At 38.4% G+C, this 19,356-nt stretch overlaps 1 protein-coding gene across 8 annotated transcripts in view; it reads left to right on the top strand.

Annotated features, from left to right (window-relative positions):
* The window catches only part of ABCA4 (ATP binding cassette subfamily A member 4), an 86,270-nt gene that overhangs the window by 27,320 nt on the left and 39,594 nt on the right, over positions 1-19,356 (top strand). For 7 of the 8 annotated variants that reach the window (XM_069789263.1, XM_069789264.1, XM_069789262.1 and 4 more), the window contains exons 9-18: positions 209-298; positions 683-923; positions 2,458-2,597; positions 3,709-3,825; positions 4,603-4,800; positions 9,316-9,521; positions 10,324-10,500; positions 13,421-13,643; positions 15,462-15,683; positions 17,619-17,823. In XM_069789263.1, the coding sequence (XP_069645364.1) occupies positions 209-298; positions 683-923; positions 2,458-2,597; positions 3,709-3,825; positions 4,603-4,800; positions 9,316-9,521; positions 10,324-10,500; positions 13,421-13,643; positions 15,462-15,683; positions 17,619-17,823 (1,819 nt within the window). The remainder of the gene's footprint in view (positions 1-208; positions 299-682; positions 924-2,457; positions 2,598-3,708; positions 3,826-4,602; positions 4,801-9,315; positions 9,522-10,323; positions 10,501-13,420; positions 13,644-15,461; positions 15,684-17,618; positions 17,824-19,356) is intronic. The other variant, XM_069789265.1, reaches the window with a different exon arrangement.

Genomic DNA, 19,356 nt, shown 5'->3' with positions numbered 1-19,356 from the left:
ACTGTTTCAGCCTCATATTAGTGAGAACACTTACACAGGCTTTTGTGTGAGTCTGCACATGGGTACTGGATTTGTGGCCCCACAAGACAGGCTTACAAGGCTCACTGTTCCAAATAACTCAAAGTATTTGAGCTAGAGATGCCATTTGGATTTTCTTCTTTCACTAGAAACCATACAGAACTCATCTGTATTTCTGATGTATTCACAGCTTCCCACTGTGTTGGACAGAAACTCACCAGGTGCTGACCTGAAGGCCTGGGGGAAGGTGCTGTCTAATGTCTCCCAAGCAGTGCAAAAGGTAGGTGGTCTAATAATAGATGGTATCACTTTCCTGGGTAGCGCATAGTCCTCCTTTTCCTTTGTTCTTTTTATGTTCCAGTTACCTGCTTTATCAGAAAGAAAATAGACTTGTTTGGGAAGAGCTGATTCCTTAGAAATTCATTCGTCTCTCACTACAAAATAAATGTAGACATATGCATTGGCAATTATGAAGCATATTCTTTTCTTCAGAAAAGACATGAAAGAACAAGAACTGAAAACAGTGCCTGTGACCAGGACAGATGAGATAAAAAGATGAGGTTCTGACTGGATCCATACTTCACCAGTCTGGGCACAACTGAGACTTCACCAGATACTTACCTCCTTTGAGGGTTGCGGTTAACAAAGTCTTGTCTTACTGCAGCTAGCCAGGAAGCCAAGCATTCAGGACCTTTTGATGGTTCTGCAACCATTTGTTCAAGATGGAAGGCCGGAATCCTTAGGCCAATTGGTGAGCTCCTTGTCTGATCTTTTCTGTGGCTACCCAGAAGGAGGTGGATCCAGAGTGCTTTCTTTCAACTGGTATGAAGATAATAACTACAAAGCTTTCCTGGGGATTGACTCAACAAGAAAGAAATCCAGTTATCTTTATGATAATACAACCAGTAAGTTTTTCCACCAAACCATTACAGAGACTGTAGACAGATGCAACTTATGTTAGAATACCACTGTTGCTTTTATCAAATAACATTTTTAAGCAGTTGATTCAGGAAATTAGAGACAGGTTAATTAATTTTCATCATACTTACTTCATAGCTGGAAGCAGAGAAGCCCAGGAATTCCAAACTGACAGAAATATGCATTTGCTTTCAATATGAAGGCATAAATAATCATCATCATCATCATAATTAAGACAGTCCCTCTGTCTTATCTTCTAATATATGCTACTGATATCAGGAAGAACTAGATGCTTCTGAAGAAGGTTCAGGAAAATACAGTGCCACATTCTAGAATTGCTTTTCTCCAACATAGGGGTTTTTTTGTTTGTTTGTTTTAAAGTCACTCAACTTGATTGATGGCCTGGAGCACAGGAATTTTAAAAATCTCTCCTTTTAAATAAACAATTTGATACATGGTGGCTGTTTCTGCATAAAAGTACATATATTTTGTAGCAGTAATGTTCTACAGCATAATTAAATCTTACATAGAAAGTATTTCAATTTACCAGTTTTTGTTGCTTTGATTTCCTCACTTACCTTCTTGCTATTATAATAGGAGAGACTGCAAAGAGGAGCCAATTTTATCTTTTCTACCATTTGATATTTTATCTTTTTATTATGTCCCCTTCTGTTTTCTATTTAGTTTTTCTCTACATTTAGACGACCAGCATTTTTTTCTGTACTAACAGCCATATTATAGCTGGTAGTAGATTTCTGTGTCCCTTCTGCTATGATAGATAGGGTTGCATGGTTACAAAGTACAGGTGAGCACTTTGGCTGTAGAGAGACTCCTACCCTTCACCGTTTGTGTTCATACTTGGCTCTACTTATGTCTGAACCTTCAGAAGACCTGTAGAAAGCCCAGTACTCCATTAATTCAGCCAGGGAACAAAATAGTTGCATACTATCCAAATAAACTAATTACTTCATAGTGCAGGAGTAAGATAGAAATGCTTACATTAAAATGTTTAATTCTAAATTATTGTAGGATCCAGTTGTGAACTGTTCCGGAGTTCAACATCCAAGCCTGCTGGATCTCCAGTCCAATAGTTTATACTGTGTAAGAATTAACCACTAACAGGAGAAAAAACAGCTTTGTATCAGTATCAACTACAATACAAAGGAGCTAAGTCATTAGGAGAAAAGCAGCTAGAGCTCAAAAATGTTTAGTGAGATCTGGGCTGTCTAGTTTCCTTCCATTTGAAATACCTTAGAAATAACAGCAACTTTCAAATGGTTAAATTTATTTATGTTTGCTCGTCCAATTTCTATGGTGTCTACTTTACAAATCCAATATCTGCTTAATAGTCTTTTCCATCTATTCAGGTGTTGTACTTCTACATTGCAGAATGTACTTAACCCATTCAGATTCAAAAATGCTTTAAATTGTCCATATTGCCAGTAAAAAGCACTGCAGGACATTATGTATGATAGGATTTGAGTAGGGTTACATAAAGACTGTCTTTCTTTCTGTCTTTAGCACCCTTTTGTAATGCATTGATCCGGAACTTGGAATCAAACCCTTTAACCAAAATAGCCTGGAGTGCTGTGAAGCCCCTGCTGATGGGAAAAATTCTCTTTGCTCCTGATTCACCTTCTGTACGGCAAATCCTAAAAAATGTAAGAAGTTCTGAAATACAAAAATGTGTATTTCTAAAAAATTGCATCCTAAGAAGCCTCTTTTGAAAAACAGTGACCCAGCTACCTCAACCTAATCAGATTTTCTTCTCAGAACTCCATTTGTTGTGATAGTCATCAGAGGAGGGACGGTTACTCTTTGTTTAAAAAACAGGAGGCAGATCTTCACTGATTCATCCCATCTTTGTCCACACTAAATGCTTTTTCCAGCTCAAGTAGCCTTTTGTTGGCATGATTGCACTTTTGCACTAGTAAAAATAGTAATGTTTATATATAATTTTACAGATATAGGAACATCAGCAGCTCTGTGCCAGTAAATATTTAAATGGGGCAGCTATGAGGCTTGGATAAACTCATTGAGATGTAACACTGAGAGATTACCAACTAATAGCAACATGATTGTTTAGTATTATATATGTTGAAATGATAAATAATTTTCACTTCATGAAAATAGGATGGAGCTTGGACTCCAGCTAACTGCCTGACGTTGGGTGAAATGAATCTGAGCAGTTAAATCAAAGTTGCATATGACCTAGGTTTTGGCCACCTCCTAACCAGCAGTTCAGTTACTCTCAACATCTATGTAAGGGACAGAAGAGCTGCTGCTTGTAGTTCACACAGGAAAACATCAGATTTACAGCAGCCCAACATTTCAAATCTTAACTAATATCTTAACTATGAGAGTATCTGTCTTCTCTAACTGCCTCCCATTTACTCATCTACCTATATCATCATAGTTCTTTAGTTCTTAATGGAGAGAAATAGTCAAAGGGAAAAAGAGAGGAAGACAATCTACCTAAACCCTCAGCATTTAAAAGAATTGAAGTTAACGGGGGTTAATGTGCACTTGTTTTTTCCATTACATATACAACAGAAATTTATCCCAAGTGACTTGGATTCCAGTTGGATTTTACAAATTCTTTTTCTGAGCATTATTAACACTTCTGCTATTTTAACAAGTTTTTTAAGTATTGAAGGTAAAAACTACATTTGTAAGTTACAGCTTTCACTGTCACTGAACAGCTGGATCATAAATTCTGTTTATTTATCTCCTTAGCTTTCTAACAGTCTTTTCTGCTGTTTTATTCCTCAGGCAAACTCCACTTTTGAGGAACTTGAACGCCTCAGACTGTTGACCAAAGCTTGGGAAGAAGTAGGACCTCAGCTGTGGTACTTCTTTCAAAACAGCCTGCAAATGAATATGATACGTGTATGTTATAACTTAGCAGGGATCCTCAGTAAGAGCAGCCTTTTATCATCCTTTATTTTTACTAAGGGAGAACAGAATTAATTTGGAAGGTTTGCCTGGAAGCATAGCCTTTGCAGGAAGGAATCTGTGGCCTTTAAGGCTTATGGACTGGTTACTGGTCTTGGTTTGAAGGCTAGTCTTAGATGCATTATAGCATCTCTGACAAAACCTCAGATCTGGACACTCTCTAGGATCTGGTTAATGACTTCTTAATAAAGGCAGCAACTGCTGCTTCCCTGTCTCTCCAAAATGTCCTTCAATAACAGACAACTTGATTTTCTTGGGTTCTGCATAGGCAAAGAAGGCAGTAGGGCCATGTTTTTGCTGGGCCCAGCAATTTACTACATTAGGAAATTGTTTATTTTCACATCCCTTAGATCTGACTTTGATCAGCTGCAAGTAATATCTGTGGTTAAAGTTTATAAAGCAGTTCATACCTGAGAAAACATTTGGTTTTCCACACTCTTCTATATTAGATTAGACATTTATTACATTTATCCTCTTGCTTATAAGGAAACAATGCAATAAATAGTCAAGGATATGTTTCTTTTCATCCGTTCTTCAAGTTTCACCTCCAGTTCAGCTATGCAATTGCTCATTTATAAAATTAATTCCTTAGCATACTGTTTTGTACTACTTCATAGCTCAGAAAGAGCTATGGAAATGGAAGCCTTTCTAGCTAAACAGGACACATGAAGAGGATCACTGTAGTGAAGCTGTCCTGGTGTGTTTCCTCAGGACTCTCTGAAGCATCCTACAGTGAGGGACTTCTTGAACAGCCAACTGGGTGCTGAAGGCTTAACTGCTGAACACATAATCAACTTTTTCCACAATGGGTCTCCAGGGAGCCGGGAGAAGGGAATGGCAAACTTTGACTGGCGGAACATCTTCAGTGTTGCAGACCAAGCTCTGCGTTTGCTCAGTCAGTATCTGGAGGTAAGGTCAGCCCTCCCACTGCTGGGAATACTTGTAGAGAATATCTTAAAGCAGGGTAGGTAGTACTTGGGGTCTGTGGCAACAGACAAGAAGGTTAAAATCATAAGACATCTTCATTCATTTCAAATTTAATCTCAATATTAAAAGCATGTTTTTAAAATAATACAGCAGTACAAGAGCATGAATACTTACCCTTATGAAAAAAAACTTCAATCTGATGATCCCCAAATGCTATATTCAAAATGTTGGTTGAACGTCTGAACAGACTTTGATGCTGAGAGGCAGAAAGTGAACGCAAAACTTCATGGAAACTTTTTCTGTAAGTACTAATAACTGACAGGCCACTAAGTTCAGCAAGACCAGGACCAGAGAAGCTAATAGTTCTTTGGTAAGTCCCCTTTCAGGTTTTTAAGCACCTGATCAATATTCCATTGAAACCAATAAAAGAGTTTCCACTTGTTCTGTAGCCACTTCTGACAAGACGCCTGTGTCTCTTTCCTGGAATCTATACCCCCCTTCTCTAGGGTGCTGTGTTTTTAGTGGGGCTCTCTGAGGCTTTTTGAGAGCCACAGTGCAGAAAGTGAGATGAAGTTTCATTACATAAATAAAAAATGCTAAAAATTTAGATTAAAATATCAAGCCATTGTAAAAATACTTTGAAAGATACTTTGTGTAAGAGGTTACTCTGGTATGGGCAATCTAACTTACTGATGAGTTCATCAGACTCAGACTAAGTCCAGTGAAAAAAAGGCTATATTTTTTAGAGGGCTAGGCAAACGGCTGCATCCATGTCTTCCCAGATCTGGGTGACACCAGGAGTGTTTTGTTTTGCTTTGGTTTTTTTTTTTTTTAATCCTGCATATTTCTGACTGTAGGTAAAGGTGTGTTTGGAACTGAACCTGAAATGGGGTGGATTCCTGCTAAGTTAGATAAATGAAATGCTGACTCTTCTTTGTAAACTTACGAGCCCAGGCAGAACTAGTGGAGCCTGCAATGTTGCAAATTAACTCCAAGAGTTTAAAAAACTATTGCTGTTGGCAGTAACATTAATACTTGGGAAATCAACACTTGGCATCTGCCATATGAAGGTCAGGGTCTTTATAGAGATGAATTACATCTTACAAGCATCTCTGAAAGAAAAGTTATTTAATAGCTAAATAAGCTGAGCGTCAAGCTCCCAGAGAAAATTTTTGCTAGTTGTAAGCAACAGGACCAAGCCTAGCTCTCTGAATTCCAATCCAGTTCAGTCTAAAAGACCATTCATCCACTGCAAGAAGGCAGGAACTGAGAGTTTATCTTATCTCTCTTTAGCTATTACAAGAGGGAACAATAAAGCTTTTGCACAAAGCTCTGCTAATTCTTCTCCTGATCTTTTTGCATCATGTTAGCAGAAGTATTTCTTACTCAAGCTGAGTGAAATATATTGCTTGCAGCAGGTCAGTGCTTGAACATCCACAATGTCAGAGCAGTTACTGTACCTGGTAATAGATCTTTGTGTCCTGAAGTTCTTTGTAATGGGCTTATTCTTTTAAGTCCGCTGTTTACACTGAGTTGTTAGCATTTGAGAACGTTTTCACACAGTGCCAAGCACAATGGGAACAAATAGCTCCCTTTCAGGGACATCCTACTTCTTACTATAGTATGTAATGAGAAGAGCTGTGCTGCCAGCAACTATCTTTGGAGTCTCCAGATCTCTGCTGCAAGCTGTGGTGCAGCTGAGAATCCCACAAATTATGCAGTGGCTGCTCATCCTCACCACCCCAAGAATTTCCTGTTCTTCCCTTTGATTACCTAAGGCCACAGAACAGCTAACCTGTTTATGAGAGCTACCTAGTCACCTCTGTATCCTTATTGTCTGGTTTTATCTCCCAAACCTGCTCTTAGTATTTTAGTTTTAGTTTTCCCATCTTCATTGGACCATTTAAAATTGTTAAATAAATACTGGGAGAAGATCTGAAATAAATTTCCCCAAGTGGTTGATGAATTAATTTTGATATAGTGAGGTTTATGAAAGCACAAGCTGTGTTGCAGTTCACTGAAGGAAAGCCTAGGTAGAGCATGCGGCCTTTGTTTTGAATGCAATTAATGTTAAGGGAAAGAAATTCTAGCTTTTGGCTAGTAGATTACAATATAAAATCTCTTTTCACTTTCAAATTGTGTGAATTATTGCAACACTGGTGTCTTATCCTATGTTCTTACAGAAGCCTTCATTTCATTCTACTCAAACAGAAGATCTATAAGCATTTGTGTTTTCTCTTTCAAACACTTGCTGCTTCCTTGACTGGACCCCTGGATAAGATCCTATACTGCTCCTCAGCCCAGTCCAGACACTGTCTATTCTTCAGTGAAAATCTAGACAAGATCAGTTGTCTGTCAGTACTTTGCCAGTGCCATTCCCACAGATGGCCCTGGAGAACTACATGAGTTCTTCTGCAGCTGCAACAAGTACCTTGAAAATAATTCCTCAAAACAAAGAAACAGCAAATAGTCCTCCAGACACTGCAGACACAGTTCCACAGCAGGACTTTGCTGTGGAAACACTGACACTTTGGCAAGAACTAAACCGAGTTCCAGAACTCAGTTAACTGTGTGGGATAAACATATCCCCCCAAATTTAATACAGCCTGAACCATCAGTCTAATTTTATTTCTTTTCTGCCATACAAATCAGAAAGTTTTTCTGCCTTATTTTGCTTTCTGATATGAAATTCTATGTAGTTTAATTTTGTAAAGCAAACTAGGAGAATGAACATTTGCAAAACACCAGGAAGAGTAAACCTACAAAATAATAAAGTTATCAATTTAAGTACTGTTTTGTTTTGCTGCCAGTTAAAAATATATTTTCATATAGATCCCATTAAACTGTAATACTTCAAGTTTTAAAGGAAACAGAGCATGATTTATCACAGGGAAAGGTTAAATTAAGGATTCTTTAAGATATCTGCCCATTAAATAAGAAGTTGTCTGTATGTGCACTTTGATGTGGAGTAATTTTTGGTTATTGACCTGCAAGAGATGATCAAGAAGATAAGATCAAACAAGTTAGCCTCCTGGACTTTTTTGAAGCAAGGTAATTCAATAAGTATCTTTCCAGTCTATCAGGGGGTTAAATACTTCTACTCTCTGGTAATGTCTTGTCAGTTCTGAAGGGTGGAAGCTAAATATACAAACATAAGTCTGTAATGTTACAGATAACTAATGATAGAGTTTGTAGCGTTCACAATCTTGTTGTCTTACAATGCCAGTTAGGTAGGAGTTAAATGGGGGGGGAAGACATAAAGGGCTTAGATTTTGATAACTTGGTGTCTTGTATATGGAGTGATAGTAATACATTTCACAATAATGACAGAGACTAAGCAAGAAGGCAGTTTGCTCTGAAGGGTAAACTACATTTTATTATTGAGATAGCTGAAGCATGTTAAGTTAAGCCAGCAGGTTAATCAAATGTCAGAATTTGGTAGGGACACAATATTATCAGTAAGATCAATTGACTAGTTGACTGGTGTTAAATAGGAATAAATGCCTAAATACCCAAGAGACTTTAAGATTCAAATTTATGCCCTGACTTTCCCAGTGCTTCACTTGACAAAGTGCTTTTCAGCTGAAGTCCATGGCTAATGTGCTTTTCTTATGGATCAGTCATCCTTCAGTTCCCTGGTGTTCACTCAGGCACTTCCTAGGCTGAGAAAATGTCCCAAAACTTGAAAAAGGATAATGTTTTGATTCAACTAGACTGCTAAAAAGCCTTTGCGGCCAGATTTATTTTATAGTTCAGTTAATTTTATCTCCTGGATGCAGACTCTGGAAACAGTTCCTGATGTTGGGACCTCATCTGTGCTGTAGCTTTAGCCCTTCCAATTCAGATATTTGCCTTTTTGAGGGAACCTTCCAAGTATAGTCTAAGTGGCAGAGTTCATGTTTCCATGGCTGGACGATTACAGTGGCTTAAACATATTTTTAAATTTTTTTTCATTCTATCTAATTAGTAACCGTGGCACAATAGACTTTGGCTGAACCTAGTACTGGCTATACTTTTTGTACAGGTACATCTAAATTTGCCCTGTCATACTTAAGTTGCAACAGCAGCTCCTGCTTTAGTGGCCACCCTTGCTTGATTTCTTACTTGTCAGGATGGACGCTTCTTGAGCTTAGAAGAGGCGATCTTTAAATATCAGGAATAAGCTGCTTTCAAAATTACTCCATCCACCCACATTGACCACAGCAATGCTAAATCTGAGGTTTACAGTTCTTTTTAGGGACAGCAATGTTTCTGAGCTTGTATTGATAATGCTGTGTGTTTTGAATTTGTCATAAGAGTTAGACTAAGAATGGGGAAGCTTTCAGGAAGGAGAGAGTCAACTTTTAATAGTTTCAGCATAAGCTTTTAAAGCTGAAAATAGCAACTACTTCAGATGAACCTACCTCCGTTTTCTGTTTTCAACCACTGATGTTTGCTTTAATGTATGCCTCTTACAGTTTATTCCTATGTGATTTTTCTCTTTGTGATTATTTGTAGTGCTTGACCTTGGATAAATTTGAAGGCTATCTTGATGAAACTCAGCTGACTCATCAAGCCCTTCATCTGCTGGAGGAAAACAAATTCTGGGCTGGTGTGGTTTTTCCAGACATAGAGCCTACAACCAGCAGTCTTCCACCACATGTGAAATATAAGATCCGGATGGACATAGATGCAGTGGAGAAAACAAACAAAATCAAAGACAGGTAAGTGATGGTTCCTTCTCAGTTCTTGCCTGCCATAACATGAATATGAGAGGCATAACGATATATAGAACCTGCATTGGATACATGCATGAAATGCAACAATATTCTCCAATTGTTAGTATGTAATGCTGTGCACAATCATCTCTAGTTACAAGTGGTATCACTCTTGTGATAGGCCAGGCAGTGGGCAGGTGCATGGATACATTGCAAAGGGATTGACTCTGCTCAGAATCTATTCAGTAACTATCCAGTAATCTGCTTAAGTTTTTAGTTGGATCCATCACTGGGAGAGGCAGATAAGGAAGTCCTACGTGGATTGTGACCCAGCTGTCCTCCACCTGGATAGCCGAACTTCTCTGTTGTTCCTCCTCAAGTTCCCCTCAAATGGACTCACTTGAAGGGATAGCAGAAATAATTTCTCAGGATTGTCTACATGGATGAACATAATGGTGTTGTAGTTGTAGTCTAGCTGTTCCAGTTTCATCTCCAAGGATACTGTATTCCAAATACAGTTATTTCTATTCTAGAACAGTTACTGTGCTCCATGATTAATTTATGTACATTTTTGGCCAAAATTGCTATTCTGCGTCAGCGTAGAGAAAATCAAAGGAAACAAAAGAACTTTCCAGGTCATATACTTGCTCAAGCACTGTGGCCTGACAGAGCAAAATCTAGAAAAGACAACTCCAGGCAGTGCCCCTACAATTTCAGTAGCTAATATTTATTTATTTATTTTCCCCATCTGCCCCTGTCCTAAAGCCACTGTTTACCCAAATGATTTCCATGTGAATTTTCTTTTGAGGTACTGGGATCCTGGTCCAAGAGCTGATCCTGTGGATGATTTACGTTATATCTGGGGAGGCTTTGCATATCTTCAAGACATGATTGAGCATGGGATTATAAAGACGCAGACCAACACTGAAGTGCCATTAGGAATTTATCTGCAGCAAATGCCATATCCATGTTTTGTGGATGATGTGTGAGTAAAAACAGTTTGTCTTAATTCTGATGAATACTTGGATTGCTGGTTGCTTTAAGACTCTCAAGCACCGGTTCTAACCCTAGTCCTAAGGTATATATGCAAGAGCAGTAACTGAGACATAACTGAATTAATTTATTCTTCTTATCCTGTCATAACCCAGACTCCAGAAGCTGCCTTTGCCAAAACGCTACCCCTAATTCCAATCCAGGCCTTTGTTGCATCTAGGCAAGCAGTGTCCAGACCTAAAATGAACACAAAACTGGCCCCTTAAAAGCAGCAGTTTTCTTCCAATTTTGCATATCATGGGACTTTTTGGCCTTACTTTTCCAGGCAGTAATAATAACCTAACCTAAACCTTCATACTGATTACAGCCAAGAATCCATTGTCAACAGGGCACCACAACTATAACGCTTTGATCCTTAACAGCATCAGCCCTTGAACTACCTCTGTGATTACACAGGACCCAGCAAAAATGTGATCTTTTAAAAAGTTTTTATCTAACTAAAACTAAGTCTCATGCTATAGCATATGACCAGTGCCTGTAGCAAAACTGAATACAGAGCACTGACCCATGTTAGAACAAACACTGCATCCTTCGGTTAACTGTGCAGAATCCATTGAAGTATAGTAAGCTTCTTTTCCCTAATTACATCTCTAAAACCCAGCTTTCTTTATATCCAAAGAATCATTTCCTAAAGAAAAATTGAACAGAAAATGCTTGTCCCAATGGAATTGGTACCTCTCTTGCTATCTCTGTAAGTCTTGAAGTATCAAACAACCTAGTCTCTTCAAGTGCATTACCAAACCCTAACCCTAGACTTAATCATGTCTAGATATACCAATACACAAAGCTGTAGTTTTTGGTCTTTGAAGACACCTACAGGCCTTGCAGAATCCCAAGAAATTTAGGCTCTTGTAACTCTTTCTTACTAAAATCCTAACCAGATCCCTAAACAGGATTCCATTTATAACTACTTCCCTAGTATCTGCAATTAAACTGGATATATAGCATTTGTTTCTGTTAACATCAACCCTTTTCTTTCCCTTGTGGATGCTAGTGTTCAACAATAACCTGGTGTCCTCTAACCTTCTCCCTAATTCCTGTCCGTGTTTTTTATGCAGATTGACTGTTTCTTGTCTTAAATCTCACATGAATCTAGCAAAGGATTCCAGGACTGTGGCTGCAGTTCATTATTGCAGGCACCAGGAGTTTCCTTCCCTGGTGAAGAGCAGAATAAAGAAGCTAAAGAAGAAAGAGGTGGTTTGTTGCTCTGTAATGAGAAAAGAAAGGGACTGTGCTCCTGGGCGTGGAGATTTCATGGCTACATGGAGGCAGAGGGGCTGTGAATGCTGTGGCCCCCATTAGCACTGCCTGAACCATCACATGTGCTCCAGACTTTATGAAGCAGTGCCTCTTCCCTGTTCACAGTGTGCCTGCTCCATTGCTGCAATCTGTGCTACTGCAGCCGTCTTGGTATACATGTCACTGCAGAGGAGAAAAAAAAACCCACTATAGAAATAATTTCATAGTTCTGTTAGCATGCTCTGTGCAGGCAAATGCTAGTACTTCAGATAACGGCAGACTGCAGACATACATAATTTGACCTGTCATTCCCATCAGTCATTACCTGTTAGTCTGACAAAATGTTGCCCTGGCAAGCCCGCTGTTTATTTCCTCCCCACTGAGAATAGTGCTGAGGCAGAAACCCCATCTGTGCAAAGGTTCTCTGAAGCCTGCAGCAGCCACACACGGTTCAGGGCTGATATCCAAACCCAGCGATGGCCTCTGCAGAGAGCCTGCTTAAGTGAAGCAAGCACATCCTCATGGTAAACATGTATGTTGGGCTATGCATGGCCTTGTGCTGGGTTACATGTGTCCACCAACAGGCAAAACCCAGTGTAGCCCAGGCCATTCCACAAAAGCATGGCTTTGTGTCAGCAGGCCAGATTGCTCTTCAGGAATTTTTGGTAAAGTGAAGATTTTCCATTTGTTTTGACAATGGAGTAGCTATGATAGCATATGGCAAAAATGTAGTTCTGTAGGGGTCAGATTTAGGAAGCTGAAGATTTTTTGCTCCTTTTTTGGTTTTAGCAGCTCCAAGCTTTTGGGCTTTAAAGAATTAAGTTTATTTGGGTTTGGGGGTAATTTAATTGAAAAATTGCAATCCCAAATTAATGCAAAATATTTTCAGCTTTTTTACCCCCAAATCTCTTCCTCACCCTGACAGCACACTTGGGGCAGTGCTTCACCAAGGATCATCTGCCAGGGCTGACCAGCCATAGAGTATGGGGGGAGGGACAAAGAAAGAGAGCAGCTCCTTCATCACAGCACATGAAGGGCCACCCACCGCAGCCTGTCCCAGCACTGTCATTTTGGAAGTGGTACTATGTGGGACAGTTACAGTGCATTCCCTGAGTCATGGTTTGTATGAATTTCAACAGCCTTGCTGGCAGCATCTGATGCTTTCAATGCTTAATTTGTTTAATTCTTTTGCCAGTGAGTTTTAGGAGCATAAAACCACAATGACACTCCCAAATTGTTAACATTAGCATATGTCTTAAAATATTCTTTGTACATCATAGTAAAAGCATTATGGCGATTCACTGTGAAGAGAGATGTATTTTCATGAGCCACCACATGTTTTGTAGCCTTCAGAAACCCTTAGAACCTCTTTGTAAAATAGAAATAACATTTATCTGTTTCATGGGAGTGTAGCAACCATTAGTTCTTTACTATTTAGGTAGCTTGTGAAGTTCACCAGCAATGTGTTATTGATGTTCAGACTGAGAATTTCCAGTCCTATGTTTGATAAATGCATTCTTCCCCACTCCTTTTCCTTTTTGTTCTTGCTTTTCATCTCAATATTTCTCTGTTTTATCTGAATTTAATACATTTCTCCCTTCTTGCTTTGGTAGCTTCATGATCACCTTAAACCGCACCTTTCCCATCTTCATGGTGCTGGCTTGGATATATTCAGTTTCCATGACTGTGAAGAGCATAGTGCTGGAGAAGGAAATGCGTCTGAAAGAGGCTATGAAGAACAGGGGTATAACTAATGGGGTGATTTGGTGCACTTGGTTCCTAGACAGCTTTGTCATGATGGCTGTGAGCACATTCCTCCTCACAGCACTGGTTATGGTAAGGATTGCCACTTTCAAACTCACTGTTCTGTTTGCACTGCTGATACCAGTTTGCTGTTGAGGAAGAACAGTAGCCATTCATAGAGAGATGTGAATGGCTGCTGACCTGTTCTGATCGCAGCATGTAGCAGGCACATTCTTCTAAGCAGACCTCGTGACAGCATCAGCACTTGGCAGAGACAGAAAGATAAATTCACTGGTAAGATTTATTTTGAGATCCCTCACAGAACACTACATCAAGCTGATTACTCTATATTGTATTTCCTATAGACAGAGGCAGATCTCTCAATAAATAATAATTGTTGCTTTAAATAGAAGGGATCATAATATGAAGAATTTTAATCTTGTAATTCACCATATATGATTCATTTGTAATATTCAGTGCTTGCCTGCTTAGAAATTATGCCATTATTTCAATGGAAGAAGACTGCAAGGACAGAACTTTCAGGAAAGCCTGAAAAAAATTTTAAAAAAACCAACCAAAACAAACACCAAACCAACAAACTTTTGCTTCTGTAACTCAGAGTTGCTGTAATTTTTGTAACTTTTCAGGACAGTTTGGATGTTGTCTCTAAGTACTACCTCTTATCTCTGTTACCTGAGAACCAAGCTCCTCCTAGCTGCTACACTTAGTTTTATTAATCTCTAGCATTTTGATAAGGAAGAATGCCCTTGCATCTTTTCTGATGTGGGGAACTGGTATTGGTATAAATGCTTAGTGAGGGTTCAATCCACTCTATTTTATCAGTCTGTCCTGATGAGTTGTTCTAGTTCTTTGCAGTTCCATTACAGCTTGGGTGGGTAGAGAAAGCTTACTTTATTTGCTACACTGGTTTAATTAAAAATCAGGAGGTAATTAATACCAGAGAGGAGTGTACTTATACCTATGATTCACTTCCTTTCCTGGATTTCACTATGCCAGTGTGAGGCACCTTTGTAAATACATTCTTATGAGAGATTGTTATCACTGTTGATAAAGAAATCAGTCTCAGAGGCCCAGTGGGATGTTGCAACAATGTTGAGACCTATTCATAGCCTTATAGACCTATTTGAGCCTTATTTAAGGCTCAAAACAAAGTTGAGCCTAATAAATAGGTCTCAGCATTGTTTTTTAGGTGTAAATACATAATAGCAGTCCATGATCTTCTTGATAAGGAGTGTTTAATCTACGAAAGCTCCAAGGAAGAAAGGTCAATAAAAGTTCACCCAGTGGGTGGGTTAGTACACAAGGATCTCTGAGAAACTTGGATTCCTCAGATGTGATACCCTCCTGGAGTTTGAATATCATTCAGGTGCAGAAGCTTCATAATTTTCCTGTTTGTTTGGGGGATTTTTAAGATGCATTTTGTCGGGCTTCCTTACATTGTCTTTCCTGCACATTGAGCAAGTGGACTGAGGAGAAGATGAGAAGAGATCAATGAAAATTTATTATGATAATTCAAATAGTTTTATTTAAAATGTATGAATTTCTAAGCAGGCACATCTTGCTTGGAATCATTTGCTTATTAAGACGGGGACAGAATGTCCCTGTGATCAGTTATGATGTTAATTCAGTCATCAAATATGCATATGAACTCCACAGCCTATTGTACTAACCTGAAGTCACAATCCGGGAGCAGGGATGAAGTTAGATGAAGGATTTGTTATTGTAATGACCTTGGGTGTTGAAACATTACTGCCTGGGAGAGTTAGAACTCATGTTAGGTAAGAAAGGCTGGCTTATTACTCGTTACATGTCAATGGCAATTCTGACCTTTTCTGCTAGTTCAGAAAGGGGCAATACTACTAAATTTTTCTGTTTTCTTTTTGCTTACAGTCTGGACAAGTACTACATTATAGCAGTCCACTTCTCTTCTTTCTATTCCTGCTGACATTCACCACAGCCACCATAATGCAGTGTTTCTTGTTCAGCACCTTCTTCTCCAAAGCAAATCTGGCAGCTGCCTGCAGTGGAGTCATCTACTTCACCTTGTACCTGCCCCACATTGTCTGCTTTGTCTGGCAAGACCGCATGACTGTTAATCTGAAGATCCTAGCAGTAAGCCTTTCACTGATTATATGGTACCTTTGGGTTGAAATTTTAGCTGCCCTTCTCACTGTGCATATATGAGTAATAAAGCATTGCACACCTATTCCTCTCTGCTTTTTTGATTCAGAGAGGGGGAGACCTCTGAATCTCTCTCAAATAATTAGGGATTGCAAGTGAATAAGCCTTTAGCAGGCCTAGTGACCAAGAAATATTTTCATGGCTTTTAGAAAATTCAATAAAATTTACTTTTTGAATGCTAGGAAATTAGCATAATGTTCAAAACACCTCCTTATAAGTCAAAGCAAATTTTTCTTCTGATATGTTTAATAAATACAAAGGCAATTCATGAAATGGGTTTGGTTATCTTTCTTATGTGCTATAACCTAGTTAACAGGGTAATATCTAAGGATGAGAAGACCTCAGGTTCGTGTTCCTTTTTTACCTGAACATAGAGTTAGGATTTGAACCCAAGTTCCAAAGCTCTGAGAAATATCTTCTATCTAAGAAGTTGTAGACATTCTCCATGCAGTGCTTTCTTCTTGGTTCTTTTCCATTATAGGTAAGATACTTAACAATTAATTCAGTGGAGCTGGAAATTTCTTGCTGTTTTTTGAAATGGAACTGTGAACTTACAAAATTATTCAGACTGATTTTCTGTTGCCCAATCAATCAGGAAGGGGGGGAGTGGGTGCTTGAATCCAGTCTCCCCATCTTTGCTGAGCATTCTAACAACCTAGGTAAAAGAGAAGTACTGTCTTCTCCTCTTACACTCAGAAATCTAATGAAAAAGAAAACAAAACACTTTAAAAGCTGTAACTAAGTGTAAATATGGCTATGAATTGGCTTTCTTAACTGATGTACTGTACAGATGTAGTATATACCATTTTTAGTTCTACCAATTAAGGCAATAAAGTGCAAAACTTGATTCTGTCATTAAGTCAGGAAATGAGTAGGGCTGGCCTCTGACAGGTTCTGATTTGGGAAGAAATCTTGAGACTAGCACACAGTCTAAGCAGAAAGACAACTCTCTTCTCACCCTAAAGTGAAGGAGGCAGCATCCATGTAAGAAAGGATATTTGCTGGCCACAAGTCATGAATATTCTTCTCTGTTCCTGATACGTTTGGTCTTATATTTGTTGTTCAAAGGTTAGTCTCTGAAAAAGAGCTAATTAGAAAGGATAAGGGGTGGGGTATACATGTGTAGGGAGCCTGAAAAAAAAAAAATTAAGGACAAGTAAAGTAATTGAACAATAAATATATTGCTGAAAACCAAACATTTTTTACTTAGCACACTATGATAGTGCCTCACTAAAAGCTGCTGTTAGGATCCCTCTTGTCCCTTCATTTTCCTAAGGTCTGGCATTCCTGGCTGAACTACATACCCTGTGAAACAGCACTAAATCACTTCTTGCTCTGGTTTTTTGCAATCCAACATTGAAGAGGATGTTTGGATACTATACTGGTTTATTAGTTTGTTGTGTGAGAACCAGGTAGCAGACACACCAGGGGAGGGGATGGTTGTGGTTTTCCTTATCCTCAGCATCTGGTGTACTTTCTGTCTTGGTACTTATAGTGGCCCTGCCCCATACACTTAGGAAATGCTTTGTTTCTCCAAGATAGGCAAAGGTGTACACTGCAAACTTCTAGATTCATCTATAGTATTTTCTGAACATTAATGGAAAAAAACAAGCTGTGAATGTTGCCTAGTAGCTAAAGAAATATAGCCAAGGTTGAATTCAGTCTATTACAACTAAATAGTTAGGATTGCCACTGTTCAGAGGATTAAATATCCCAGTCCAATATAAAAGTGAAACCACTTTTCCCTGATCATTTGTTAGGCATTATCAAGTTTTGAAGTCCAGTCTCTAAAGGTCATCTTCTGTTGTGCTTACTTTACAAAATGTCCATCTGTCTGAATTGAATGTAATTTTTCCTTTATTCCAGAGTTTGGTCTCTCAAGTAGCCTTTGGTTTTGGTACAGAATACTTGTCACGCTACGAAGAGCAAGGTCTTGGCCTACAGTGGGGTAACATCAGAACCAGTCCCTTGGAAGGAGATGAATATAGTTTTCTTTTTTCCATCAAAATGATGCTTTTTGATGCTTTTCTCTATGGAATACTTTCTTGGTATCTTGATAATGTTTTTCCAGGTATGTCAATTTCTTATTCGTACAAAGTAGTGGTAGTTGTTGTAAACTATGTTAGTCTAATCAGTCTCTGAGTATTTCTCTGTCAGAAAAAGGGTATTTGACATTGTAGACCATGAGTCTTATCCAGTATAGCACCACTGGTTTATTCAGGGCTTCCACTTTCTCTCTTTCTTTTTCCTTTCTCTTATTTTAGTCCTGAAAAGAATGGGAAAGGAGGAAAGAGTAAGAAGGAGAATGCAATTTCTAGTCCTGTTTTAAAATTTAAATAGAAAATAGATCTTAAAAAATATCTGTTAGAACCCAATTTGTGTACATATTTTTCTTTCGAGAGATTTCAAACATTTCTAATGAGAATTTTTAAGATTTTTGAAAATATAGAAATAACAGTTCTAGTTCACATATATACTATGGTCACATTAGGCCAACTGTTTCTTAAAGGATGGTACTATTTTCTGAGACATATACTGTGTCCTAGGCAGCTGTGAAAGTTCCTGTGTGGATTTATTTTATTTCTAAATGGGCATCCTGGTTTTAGTGTGAGTTCACAAAAGGATTATCAGTTTAAAAGTTTGGGAATTTTCTTTGTGAGAAAATGGTTTGTCCTTGTACCTTAAATGATTATCTTGCTTCTTATTGAATATTGTTACAATATAATAAATGCAGATTCTTATGCTGTCCAAGCAAGTGAGCTTTCTTTTCATTAATTTATTACTCCCACATGTGAACTGCAGTTCCAGAATGTGTTTCTAGGCAGATGGCTTTTTTCTTTTTTTTTTTTTTTTTTGCTTGAGTGGTTACTCAGAATTTGAGATATTGCAGGTTTTCTAGTTATGAAGGAAAATTAATGATGTATAGGGTAAGATGGTGCTTGTCTGCACACATCACTAATGATAGTTAATCCAAATCAAGAAGAGATAAGGATTTGTTAAATGGTTTTAGATGTGTCTGAGGATATTTTGCTTCGAAATTAAAGTTTGACCTATGCTTTGGTTTTGTCCCTACCAAAGTGAGCTATGCTACACCAAATTAATGCCTTTTCAGTTTTTAAAAAATGTGTCCTCACAAAGAAGTTTAATGCAATTTTAATATACTTCTTTTCAAAGCTGATTTGCAGTAACTTTATTAAAAGTTCCTCTTTGGAGAAGCCCATGTTGCAACTCTGTTTATTTAAAAAAGAATGGACAATGTACTATTGCCATGAACACAGCAGGAATTAAACAACGTGAGTTTCTTTGCTCATAGATCCAAGTTGGTTTTTTTCAGCCAGTGCTTTACACAAAAGTAACGCCTCCCAGGGCTTCTATTCATTAGCTTCATTTCCTCCCAGTATTTGCTCTGAGGGTCTCCTTGGCTTTTTGCTCCTCTGTTCCTGTGGAATTTCTCACAGCATTTCTTTATCACACATATGCAGACCTACCAAATTAATGCTGTAGTCTTTGAGCTTACTATATGAGTTCCCTAGATAATCCTTAGAACTGTACGGTTCAGATCCTGCTCAAGTTTTCTCTGCAACCAACCACCCACTGGCACACT

This window comes from Haliaeetus albicilla, chromosome 8, assembly GCF_947461875.1.
Source record: "Haliaeetus albicilla chromosome 8, bHalAlb1.1, whole genome shotgun sequence".
NCBI classification, from domain to species: domain Eukaryota; kingdom Metazoa; phylum Chordata; class Aves; order Accipitriformes; family Accipitridae; genus Haliaeetus; species Haliaeetus albicilla.
This window is presented reverse-complemented; position numbering and strand designations above follow the sequence as displayed.